At 39.3% G+C, this 13,267-nt stretch overlaps 1 protein-coding gene across 2 annotated transcripts in view; it reads left to right on the forward strand.

Moving 5' to 3' along the window:
• The window catches only part of ROCK2 (Rho associated coiled-coil containing protein kinase 2), a 152,077-nt gene that overhangs the window by 75,267 nt on the left and 63,543 nt on the right, over positions 1-13,267 (forward strand). For both annotated transcript variants that reach the window (XM_070732867.1, XM_070732866.1), the window contains exon 6: positions 10,526-10,670. In XM_070732867.1, the coding sequence (XP_070588968.1) occupies positions 10,526-10,670 (145 nt within the window). The remainder of the gene's footprint in view (positions 1-10,525; positions 10,671-13,267) is intronic.

Below are 13,267 nucleotides of genomic sequence, written 5' to 3' on the forward strand. Positions count from 1 at the left end.
CGGGAGCCCTGACGGTGGCGGTTGGACGTGCTGCTAGACGTCGTACATGCTGGCGCTGCGGGCCTGGCATATACGGTGTCCAGCAGCACGTCCAGCTGCCGCCGTCAGGGCTCCCGCTTGCAGTCAGCTGAGAGAGAGAGAGAGAAAGAGAGACATAGCAAGAGAGGCAGAGAAAGAGACAGAGCAAGAAAGAGAGGCAGAGAAAGAGAGAGAGAGAAAGAGAGACATAGCAAGAGAGGCAGAGAGAGAGAGACAGAGCAAGAAAGAGAGGCAGAGAAAGAGAGACAGAGCAAGAGAGGCAGAGAGAGAGAAAAAGAAAGAGAGACATAGCAAGAGAAAAAGAGAGACTTAGCAAGAGGCACAGAGAGAGAGAGAAAGAGAAAGAAAGAGAGACATAGCAAGAGAGACAGAGAGAGAGAAAGAGAGAAAGAGAAAGAAAGAGAGATAGCAAGAGAGGCAAAGAGAAAGAAAGAGACATATAGCAAGACAGTGAAAGAGAGAGAGAGAGCAAGAGAGAGAGAAAAGCAAGAAAGAGATAGCAAGAGAGACACAGAGAGAGAGCAAAGGAGAGAGAAAGACAGAGGAAGGGAAGGAGGGAGAGAGAAAGAGAGCAAAAAAGAGAGAAAGAAAGAAAGAGGGATGGAGAGAGAGAAAGAAGGGAAGGAAGGAAAAGAGAAAGAGGGAGAAATAGAGCGAAAGGGAGGAAGAGAGAGGGTTTTTTTGTCCAAACTTTTCTTTAGCCCTCCCCCCCGCTCCGCCCCCCCCTTTCAGTGTTCCCCGGGATTTTGAAACTATGAATAATGTGCCGCGGCTCAAAAAAGGTTGGGAAACACTGTGCTAGGGAAACTTACTTTCTGAAAGGGTCTAAGTATTAGTGTTGAGACTCAAAGCCTTTTTAGCATTTTTCTCCTCCAGAGAGGTGAAGGAAGCTAATGAAAGAAGTGGATCTCAGAGGAGAAATGCCATGGATCCTGAATCTCGGTGTTCTGCAGCGCTGAGGTTCCGAGCCTTTGCACTTTCTCCTTCAGAATCCATCTTTTTCGATAGTGTACTTCTGCTCTCTGGAGAAGAAAATACCAAAATAAGTCTTAGCTATCTGAAAGACTGAGATGCGGAGCCTTTAGCATTTTCCCCAGAGGAAGCTAGTGAAAGAGATTATTATTATTATTATTATTATTATTATTATTATTATTATTATTATTATTATTATTTATTGGATTTGTATGCCGCCCCTCTCTGCAGACTCGGGGCGGCTAACAACAGTGGTAAAACAACATGAATAATCCAATTAATAAAAACAACTAAAATACCCTTATTATAAAAAACCAAACATACACACAAACTTACAACATAACTTGTAATAGCCTAGGGGGAAAGGATAACTTAACCCCCCCATGCCTGGCGACAAAGGTTGGTCTTAAGTAATTTGCGAAAGACAAGGAGGGTGGGGGCCGTTCTAATCTTTGGGGGGGAGTTGGTTCCAGAGGGTCGGGGCCGCCAAAGAGAAGGCTCTTCCCCTGGGGCCCGCCAAATGACATTGTTTGGTCGACGGGACCCGGAGAAGGCCAACTCTGTGGGACCTTATCGGCCGCTGGGATTCGTGCGGTAGAAGGCGGTTCTGGATGTATTCTGGCCCAATGCCATGTAGGGCTTTAAAGGTCATTACCGACTTCCTCTGCTTGCAGCCTTTCCTTTGGCTTCACCAGATGCCAATGGAGAAGATTGCAAATAGCGGTCACATGATTGCAAGACACTTGACAGCAGGTCATAACTTTGAACAGTTTGCAAGCACCTGAAATGCATCATGTGACCAGGAGGAGAGTGACAATGATGGGTTCCAACTGATGCGGTCCAGAGCGCTACATCGGTATAACCCACTGATGATGCAATTTTCAGTGATTCCTCTCCCCCCCCTCCCCCTGCATCTCCTGAGAAGGAACTTCTCAGCTGTGTTTCAGATGAACAATAAAGATTGGCATTAAGACGAGGATGGGCGGAAGGACTTCTTCCGACACGCAGACGCTGGGGAAAAAATTGCTGAAAATTGCATCATCAGTGGGTTCCTACCGGTGGGCCGCTCCGGACCGCACCAGTAGGAACTCATCACTGGAGGATAGCAAACATTTTATGATGGCCACACCTGCTTTTACGAGTCTGTGAACTCTATTTGAATCTTTCTGGCACCATTCTTCTGCCTTGGAACATCTCCAGATTCTGCTACTGAAATATAATAGCAAGATCAGTGGCCATTTATGTGGTTGCAAAATAAATACGTTTTTAACCACACAAAGAATTTATCTCACCATTATGTACTTTAACCCTTACAGGTGAAAAAAAATAACTGAAGTACCCTCCTTCCAGTGAAATTATGTAGCTATATAATGCATGATTTTTGAGATATTGAGGTCCTTTTTAAATGAAAATGTATCTCCAGTGTGTGTGTGGGGGGGGGGGACTGCTACTTTAATAATTTTGTTTAGAAAATATTAGTTATATATTATTGTATTACAACCACAGTGCAGCTTCTGAAATAAGGTTTATAGTTGCCTTAACCCTCCTGTTCTGTTTTTAAAAAGTTACAAATCTTCTGTTCCCGGGTCACCCTGACCCGGACCGAAAACTCTTCATTTGCAGTGCTTATGTTTGGTCAATTTGAATACTTTTTTCACTTGGAAAGTAGTCTGAACATTTCTGCACACAATGATATGAAAATTGAACTGAAGAAATTAATCCTTATTGGTTTATTTTGCACATAAATATGCCTCCCCCCCGTTTTTGTGAATTTATTTTAGGTTTATTGATAATTATGCCTGCAAAATACATTCTATTTTACTAAAGTTGGTGTGGGATTGGTAGCTTGAACATTTCTGAACATAATGATATGAAAATTGAACTGGAAAAATTGATGCATATTGGTTTATTTGGTTGATGAAATGCACGCCCCCGTTTTTTTTATATAGTCTTCACTTTATGGATAGTTTTGCTAGCGAAATACATTCTATTTTACTAAAGTTGGTGTGGGATTGGTAGCTTGAACATTTCTGAACATAATGATATGAAAATTGAACTGGAAAAATTGATGCATATTGGTTTATTTTGCACATAAATGTATGCCTCCCCCCATGTTCAATTATTTCAATTTATATAAAAATTAGGCTGTTAATTTCAAACTTGCATACTTTTTTTTAGTAAAATGGATTTGTTTCATAAAATTAGTTCTCTGGCTACAATGTGGTTGATTTTCAAAAGGATATTCCAAATATTTCTAGCCAAATATGTATAAAAAGTGACAATAATGGCACACAGCAAGGCCGAGGGGGGGGTGGCCCTTTTGTGGCAAAAATAAACCAATGAGAACCATTTTTTCCAGTTCATTTATATTTTTCTTATATTCATAAATGTTCAATTTAGTATATCAAACCTTTTGGGGGAAATTCCTTGGGGATTTGTAGCCTTAAAAAATAGAAATTGACACGAAATTCAGAAAGGATGGGGGGAGGGGCTTTTTGATAAAAATAAAAATATAAGTCTCAATTTTTCCAGTTCAATTTTCATATCATTATGTTCATAAATGTTCAAACTAGTTTTCCAGTTGAAAAAGTTTTCAAAAAGACCAAATTCAAGTACCTAAAAAAAATCATTTTGGTCCGGGTCTATATGACCCGAACAGACTAAATGTGACTTTTTTTTTGCCCAGAAAAAATTTTTCCCCCACCCCCACAAATATTTTTTTGATGATCAGCATTGTTAAATTGAGTAAATGAATGCCTAAGATTTTAAAGAATATTTTGGATTTGGAGCATAAAAAAATAAAAAGTGAAAATGGTTGCAAGCAGCTGAGGGGGGTGGGGGCTTATTTCTGATGTTAAAAAACCAGTAAGAATCATTTTTTTCAGTTCCTTTATATTTTTCTTATATTCAGAAATGTTCAAGCTACCAATCCCACACCAACTTCAGTAAAATAGAATGCATTTTGCAAGCAAAACTATCCATAAATTGAAAAAACTTTCACAAAAACGGGGGGGGGGCGTGCATTATATCAGCAAAATAAACCAATAAGATTTACTTTTTTCATTTCAATTTTCATATCATTGTGTGCAGAAATGTTCAGACTACTTTCCAAGTGAAAAAAGCTTTCAAAAAGACCAAACATAAGCACTGCAAATGAAGAGTTTTCGGTCCGGGTCAGGGTGACCCGGGAACAGAAGATTTTTAACTTTTTTTGCCCAGCAAAAACTAAGCCCCCCACCCCCCAAAAAAAATTCTCATAGAGAGAACCCCTGAAATGATGAATAGTCATGAAATTTCAAGTTTCAGATATGCAGGGAAAATTTTTTACAGGGACTCAAACTTGGCTTCGGGTCAAATAGACCCGAAACAGAACAGCAGGGTTAAGTATCTTAAAATTAACATAATCTTAAAGTGACATTTAATAAGCAATAGACCCAAAAGCATCTTATCTCTAACCCTTGTGGATATGAAGAAAGGGAGGCTTCTGGCTACATGAACTCATTGTAATGAGTTTAAATTATTTGAATTAGTTCTTCCAGTAACGTCAAAGCAATCAAAATGTGTCTGTTAACAAATTATGATTTATTTATGCTTAGATGTTTATGAACCTTTTTGAATGTTCAATATTTCTACATAAAGGTACCTTAAAATGTGGTTTCTTCTTCACACAAATCCTCAAACTAGGTACAGATAGTCCATGTAATGACCACAATGGAGCCCCAAATTTCTGTTGCTAGGTAAGAAAGTTTTTGAATGAGTTTTGCCCATTTTACAACCTTTCTTGCCACAGTTGTTAAGTGAATCACTGCAGTTGTTAAGTTAGTAACAGTTGTTAAGTGAATCTGGCTTGCCCATGGATTTTGCTTGTCAGAAAGTCACAAAAGGGGATCACATGACCTTGGGACACTGGAACCATCATATGTATGTATGTATGTATGCATGCATGTATGTATGTATATTTGTTTTCGTAGATTTTCACGGGTATATGTATGTAGAGTGTTATGAGTTCGGTTTTTTCCCCTATGTAATATTTTGAGTGTCTTCATTATGTTTTGGCGATTTCAGAAACGTCACAAAGACACTCAAAATATTACATGGGAAAAAACCTGAACTCACAACAATCTACATGTATATTATATATACACCCACACACCAGTTGCCAAGCATCTGAATTTTGATTTTGATCTTTTGATCTTTATTTTTATCCAAAAGTTTTTCACCCGGGGACATGTCCACCATAGGTGATAGTAAGTTCTTATACCTTTTTTGCATTTCCAACAGTTTGGTAAGAGTTTTGAAAACATTCTGGCCAGTCACGCTGGAGGAAGATGCCATCGGTAAAACATTTTATACAGGTTTTCCTTATAGGATGTTGCCAAGGTTAGTTTGTAGTTTACATTCCAATTTTCCTTCATTTGGTTAAATTTATTGAGTACCCAAAGTTTTGGGCCCATGAAATCATTGAGCCTTTTACCTCTACATCTATCATTTTGTATTGGAGGAGAAAGTTGTATAATTTTGATATCAATTTTTCATCTGTACCTAGGAAGATCCTGTCCAGGTTACTGCTTTTTTAAATCCATATTTAGTGTTATCCTCTTTAAATTTTTATTGCAACTGCAGGTCATGCCACCAATCGAGGTTAATTCCTTTTTCCTTAAGCGTTTGTTTCGGTATCAACTCCTCTAATAAGTGATTGTATGTTAGTGTTTTATTGGGATCTAAATGTTTCATGTATATTATTGCTTCCATTACTGATATCCAGTTGGGGACTTTATGACAGTGATGCTTTTTATTTTTATCCATGTATCCACAGGTTTTTCCTTATATAATGTTGCTGAAAATAGGTGTGTGTTTTATAATTTTCTCTCCATAGGAAGGCATGCCAACCAATTTGCAAGTCTAACCCTTCTAAAGTTAATAGCCTTCTATTTCTGAGGAAAATCGACTCTCTTATCCAATTAAGTGTTGCGGCTTGATGGTAAATTTCCCAGTTTGGGAGGCTAAATCCTCCCATCTTCCTGTGGTCTTGTAATAGTTTTCTTTTGATCCTTGCTTTTCTTTTTGCCATTATAAAATTATGGATCCGCTTATTAAGACTAATGAAAAAGACTTTATTCAATTTTATAGGAGCAACCTGTAATAGGAATAGTATCCTGGATAGGATGTTCATTTTAATTGCTATGATTTTGGAGTTTCAACCATCTTATCAAAGCCCTTATTTATGTTCTAGGTTAATCTTTCATAATTTCCTTTCTTTAAGGAACTATGTTTCTCAGAGATCCACAACCCTAAATATCTAATCTTTTAGCAATTTTCATATCTAATAATTCCTCTAATTGGATGTTTTGTTTCAATGTCATATTTTTTGTTCTTATTTTCATTTTTCCCATTTTTTAACCCTGCTGCATTTTCAAATTCTTCAATTTCCTTGATTAGGATTGGGCCAGTGTCTAAGGGATCTTCTAGGATAAATGTCTTATTCACGAAAACTTGGAGTTTATACTCCTCATTCCTAATTTTCAATCCCTTCATCTTCTACATGCTTATTTTTCTGAGGAGGCTTTCCAGAGCTAATATGAAAACTAATGGGGCTAATGGGCAACTTCGGTGTACAGTGATCCCTCGATTATCGCGAGGGTTCCGTTCCAAGACCCCTCGCGATAATCGATTTTTCGCGATGTAGGGTTGCGGAAGTAAAAACACCATCTGCGCATGCGCACCCTTTTTTTCATGGCAGCGCATGCGCAGATGGTGGAATTTGCGTGGGCGGCGGGGAAGACCCAGGGAAGGTTCCTTCGGCCGCCCAGCAGCTGATCTGCTCGGTAGGGCAGCAGCAGCGAGCAGACGAAGATCGGGGTTTCCCCTTTGCGTGGGCGGCGGGGAAACCCCGATCTTTGTCTGCTCGCTGCTGCTGCGGCCGCCCAGCAGCTGATCTGCTCGGTAGCGCAGCAGCAGCGAGCAGACGAAGATCGGGGTTTCCCCGCCCCCACGCAAAGGGGAAACCCCGATTCGGCTCCTCGCTGCTGCTGCGCTACCGAGCAGATCAGCTGCTGGGCGGCCGAAGGAACCTTCCCTGGGTCTTCCTCACTGATGCCCCCGCTCGCCCGCCCGCCCACCGCCCACCAGCAAGAGGGGGAGAGATAGAGAAAGAGAGAGAAGGAAAGAAAGAGATGAGAGAGGGAGGAAGAGAGTGTGAGAGAGGAAGAAGCAAGATAGAGAAAGAGAGAGAGAAAGAAAGATGAGAAAGGAAGGAAGAGAGTGACGTCATCGGGTGGGAAAAATCGCGATATAGCGTTTCGCGAAGAACGAGATCGCGAAAATTGAGGGATCACTGTACTCCTTTTCTAATATCTATTTTCCCTGTCAATCATTATTTATTAACACTTTTGCAGTTTGCTTGCAATATATGGCTCTGATTAACCCTATACATTTTTCACGAACTGCATGTTTTCTAATACTGTAGTGTTATAAAATATTGCCAGTGGAGGCTGTCGAAACTTTTTGGGCATCAACAAAGATGAGTGCTAATGGTTTATTGATGTGTGTGTCATAATATTCAAGTATATTCAGTATTATTCTCATATTATTTCTTATATTTCTGTGTGGTAGAAAACTATTTTGATCCGAGTGCATAACCTGATTGAGAATTTTTAAAAATCTTTCTGCCATGGTCAATGCAAGTATTTTATAATTAGTGTTTAGTAGAGAAATTGGCCTATGGTTTTGGACATTGTCTGTTTGAGTCTTCTTTAGGAATCAGAGTTATATATAGTATTGTACATTCCAGCCGTCTGGAATCAGCTCCTGCCAGAGATTCGTACCGCCCCCCCCTCCTTGCCTTTTGTAAGAGTTTGAAGATGCACTTGTGCCAACAGGCTTGGGGACATCAATATTTACAGCCCCTGTCTATGAATGAAATGCTAAATGGAAAGTATGTTGGTGGACTATGACTGTTTTTAGATTAAATTGGGGTTTTTAGACTGTTTGTTTTAGCTTTATTGGATTTCATAACTGTATTTTTTCATATGCTGTAAGCCGCCCCGAGTCCTCGGAGAGGGGCGGGATAAAAATTCCAATAAATAAATGAATAAATAAATACAGTGGTACATCTACTTAAGAACGCCTCTATTTAGAACCTTTCTAGATAAGAACCGGGTGCGCAAGATTTTTTTGCCCCTAACTTAACAACCATTTTCTACTTAAGAACCTGAGCCTGGAAAAATTTCCCAGGAAATTTGAGAGCGACACGAAGACCTGGCCAGTTTCCTGCCATTCCCCCTTTAATTCCGGCCATTTTGGGCTTTTCTGGACTGCCAGAGGAGGCTTTCGGTGGTGCTTAAGAAGGCTTTGGCAGCCCAGAGCAAATGGAGCGTTTTTCTTTCTCTGGGTGCTTGGAGAGGGAATAAACCACTTCACTGTGGTGACTCTTCTCTCGCTGCTTCCCATACACCCGGCGCGAGGTTGCATTCCGGAGCATCTGGGCGCGGAAAGGCAAAAGGGGGCGCTCATCTCACCTTCCTTCGGCAGCGACTGTCCTCCTCCTCTTCCTCCTCCTCCTCCCACCCAAATTCCGAGGTTTTATTTCTTTCCTAATCGGTTTGCACACATTATTTGCTTTTACATTGATTCCTATGGTAAAAATTGCTTCTACTTAGGAACGTTTCTACTTAAGAACCTGGTCATGGAGCGAATTAAGTTCTTAAGTAGAGGTACCACTGTATGCTTGTTTCCAGGGTAGTTCAACTTTCTCTAATATTTCATTAAATAGGTCTAACATTGATTCTAGTGGGCCTTGTAGGTTTTTATAAATTTCAAAGGGAATACCGTCATCCGGTCCTGGGGTTTTGTTTTCTTTTGTTTACCTATCGCATTTTTCAGTTCTGTTGGTATTATTTTATCATCTAACAGTTTCCTATCTTCTTCCAGGATAACTGGCAGATTGATTTGATTAAGATATTTTTGATTGCTTCTTCATTTAATGCCCCCTATTTGTAAAGTTCCATATAGAAGGTTTGAATTATATTCCCCCCCCCCGTAACTTTTATCTTTATTTCTCCATTTTGATCTTGTAGAGCTTCTATAGTTCTATCTGCTTTTTCTTTTGCAAGCCACCTCCCAGGTTTATTGGCTGATTCAAAATAATTCTGTTTTGCAATTTTTAATTCTCTAGCCAATTCCTCCTGTGTTATCAAATAAATTTCATGCCTAATTATGTTTAAGTCTCCTAATGTTTTGGAGTCATTGGGGTCTTTTTGTAAGCTTATGTAATTCTCTTGTTAAAGTGTCTAATTTGATTTTCATTTGTTTATTGTGTTTGGCCAACTTAGCAATTGAGAATCCTCTTATATACACCTCTGTGGTGTCCCATAAATTTCTTAAAGTAGTTATTTTATTATTATTGATTTGGAGAAAGATATCTAGTTCTTTCTCCATTAATTTAATATAATATTTTTCCTTGACTATTGTTTGATTTAAGATTCATCTTGATTTTGTTTTCCGACTTGGTTCCTTCCATTTTAACCAAAGAGGATTGTGATCGGTCCAGGCATTGGGAAGAATTTCAATCTCAGCTAAACATTCAAAAAGTCTACATTTGCCCAGACCATGTCAATCCTCAGCCATGATCTATGTGGAAATGAGAAAAAAAAGTATATTGCATACTATTATATACATACACGCTCTTCAGGTGGCTTGCTGATCTACCACGGATGCACTTACGTTTTCCCCTTTGGATCACTCGTCCCTGCAAGCCACCGAAAACAATGAAAATAACAGATATAGTCCCAAAGGCTGCTCCGCATCGGAGTGATGTCAAACCGGAAGTCCCTGAATGAATGTGTTTTTAATTGTTCGAATATGAAAGCAATGAACAAATCTGATTTATGTAATTCTTGCATCATAATAATGTCCAAAGCAAGATTATTTGTTGCTATCAGTCTTTAATATATAGGTTGGATCACTACTACTATCAGGTTACTTTTTTAGTGTTAAATATAACAGATAACGTGCAGGCAAGTAAAATAAGAATTGAACCTGGAACTTCTGCTTCACAGCTTTTATTGCATTACAGTTTATTACTTTAAGAGATAAGCTATCAGAAAAATATGTTTTCTTTATAGATATATATGGGCTATACTCCATAATTGGAATGCTTGCAGCCACTAACTAACTCTACATAGAGGTGTGAATATATATTGTTTTCTATTATTTTAGGAGCAGTTCCAAAATTCCTCTTGAAATTTATTGCAAACCAGTTGATTCTGTGAGCCATTAACTGGACATAGCATACATTCTCAGCTTTTGTTTACTTTGTCTGACTTTGTTAACTTTTAAGCTTAACTCCTTCATTTCAGTGAACAAGAATATTTTATATTTAAGCTTCATGTGAAAGAAGCACAAGGCATATTGGTAAAAAATAGTATTGTTAAAATGAAAAAAGATGAAAAATATGTGCTTAGTGTTGACTACTATATCTAAGTATTTAATTGTCATTGTTTATGTGGTTGAATAGGCTGGCATGGTGCGTTGTGATACAGCTGTTGGAACACCAGATTACATTTCACCTGAAGTATTAAAATCACAAGGTGGTGATGGATTCTATGGACGGGAATGTGATTGGTGGTCTGTCGGAGTTTTTCTGTTTGAAATGCTTGTTGGTAAGTAGCGTACTTGCCTTTTCCTTGCATGTACATGGACTTCGGTCTTTATAATACCTAATATTATCTATGATGTAATTTCTGCAAATATATAATATAGATTTGCTCTATCTGAGAGGTGTGTGTGTATGTGTGTGTCCGCTCGCACACTCACATGCTCTTGCTGCTACTGATACTGGTCCCTAAGTGAATCTTGTTTTTAGTAGGGCTTTTTAGATTCTTATAAAATGAACTTCCCTAAATATAATGGAAAATTGGCACATCTAACCAGCACGACATCATGCTGAACATTGCAAATTTAATTATTTCTTAGTTAAGGAAAAGCAGTTTTATTTTTTGGACTCTACTGGGTCCAGCCCAAATCCAAAAGGAAAGGAAACAAAAATATGCTTCTCACCACTTTAAAGGCTCTTTCCAGTTATATATAAAGTTTTATAATGATTTGTTTATGCATATAAAAATCTAGTTAAAATAATTGAAAGGAGAAATTAGAGCTTTTAAAGTCAGATATTTGATGCTTTAGATTAAAAAAATAGAGACAAAAAGGCTGGTTATAAAGTCCATGACTTTAAAACCTCAGCTTAAAAATTCTGATAAACAAATGGCAAATGTTTTAAAAACAAAGATATTCAGAATGAGATTATCTGACTGCAGTTTATATAGCAATTACACCCATATGCACACAAACACACACACACAGGACAGAGAAAGGGAGGGAAGGAGAGAGCACACTATTTCTCTACATATTGTATTAATTAAACATTAATGGCTGTAATATGTAGAGATAATTTTGATCTGGTTGTCATAACTGAGACATAGTTTAAGGACTCCAATGAAAGGGAAATATCCATACCAGGATATACATTGTATATGTATGTGACCCGTATGTGACCCGAAGCCAAGTTTGAGTCCCTGTAAAAAATTTTCCCTGCATATCTGAAACTTGAAATTTCATGTAGTTTCATCATTTCAGGGGTTCTCTCTATGAGAATTTTTTTGGGGGGAAAGGGAAATGAAAGGGAAATATCCATACCAGGATATACATTGTATAGGAAGGATAGAGTAGAGAGAAGGGGAGGTGGAGTAGCCATTTATGTCAAGGAAAGTCTAAAAGCAACACTAATTCAAAATACACGTAAAGAGCTGGAGACTCTAGGTTTTCATGAAAACTAAAGAGGGTTCTGCCATTAGAATTGGAGTGATCTATAGGCCTCCAGGGCAATCTGAGGATTATGACAACAAGATGGTGGATGAAATTACCCAAATCTGAGGATTATGACAATAAATAAATAAATCAGATGTGGTTATGGGTGATTTCGACATGCCTGACGTTGACTGGAATATCCCTAGTGCCCTTACAGTGGTACCTCAAGATACGAACCCCTCGTCTTCCGGGTTCGGCGTTGGGAGGCTGCTGGGAAGCCCCCCGGTTGTTTTAAAAGGTGACAGCCGGGCTGCGGGGCTTCCCAGCAGCCTCCCGAACCCCGAACTTTTGCTGAACTGCTGGGAAGCCCCACAGCCCGGCTGTCACCTTTTAAAACAACTGGGGGGCTTCCCAGCAGCCTCCTGAACCCGAACGCCAAACCTGAACTTCCAGGTTCGGCGTTGGGAGGCCACCGAGAAGCCCCGCCGCCCGGCTGTCACCTTTTAAAACAGCCGGGGGGGCTTCTCGGCGGCCTCCCGAACGCCGAACCCGGAAGTTCGGTTTTGGCATTCGGCGTTCGGGAGGCCGCTGAGAAGCCCCCGGGCTGTTTTAAAAGGTGACAGCCGGGCGACAGCGTTTTTTTGCGGGTTTTTTTTTGTTGTTGCACGGATTAATTGACTTTACATTGTTTCCTATGGGAAACAATGTTTCGTCTTACGAACCTCCCCCGGGAACCAATTAGGTTCGTAAGACGAGGTATGACTGTACATGCAAAAGTAAGAATATAGTAGAGGCCCTTACAGGAGCAGCTCTGGCACAACTGGTTAAGACACCAACTAGAGTGGAGAATATTCTAGATTTAGTTTTCACGAAGGGGAATCGGGTTTCAGAGCTGAAGGTGGGAGAAAATTTAGGTTGCAGTGACCAACTATGTTTGTGGTTTGATGTAAAAACTCTTTGTGAGCAATCCTATACTACAATCAAAGTACTGGATTTCAGAAAAACGAATTTCAATGAAATGGGGGAATATTTAAATAATGAATTAAAGGGGACGGATAAAATGACAGGAGCGAGCGCCCAGTGGACTGTATTAAAAAGGCCATCTTAAAAGCCACTGGACTGTATATAAGGCTAATTATTAAAGGTAAAAGGAAGAAGAAACCGCTATGGTTTAGTAATGATTTAAGGGCTATAGTCAATGAAAAAAAGTCTGCCTGTAAGAGGTATAGAGTCTGGAAGTATAGCTGACAGAGAAGTGTATAAAATGAGACAGAAGGAGGCGAAACAGATAATAAATGTTGCTAAAGCCTCAAAAGAGGAAGAAATTTCCAAATCTGTAAAGAAGGGGGATGAAACCTTCTTCAGATATATTAGTGATAGGAAGAAGAAAAACTGTAGCACCACAAAGATTAGTATTGGGGATACATACATTGATGGGAATAAGGAGATCACT

This window comes from Erythrolamprus reginae, chromosome 1, assembly GCF_031021105.1.
Source record: "Erythrolamprus reginae isolate rEryReg1 chromosome 1, rEryReg1.hap1, whole genome shotgun sequence".
Lineage (NCBI taxonomy): Eukaryota > Metazoa > Chordata > Lepidosauria > Squamata > Dipsadidae > Erythrolamprus > Erythrolamprus reginae.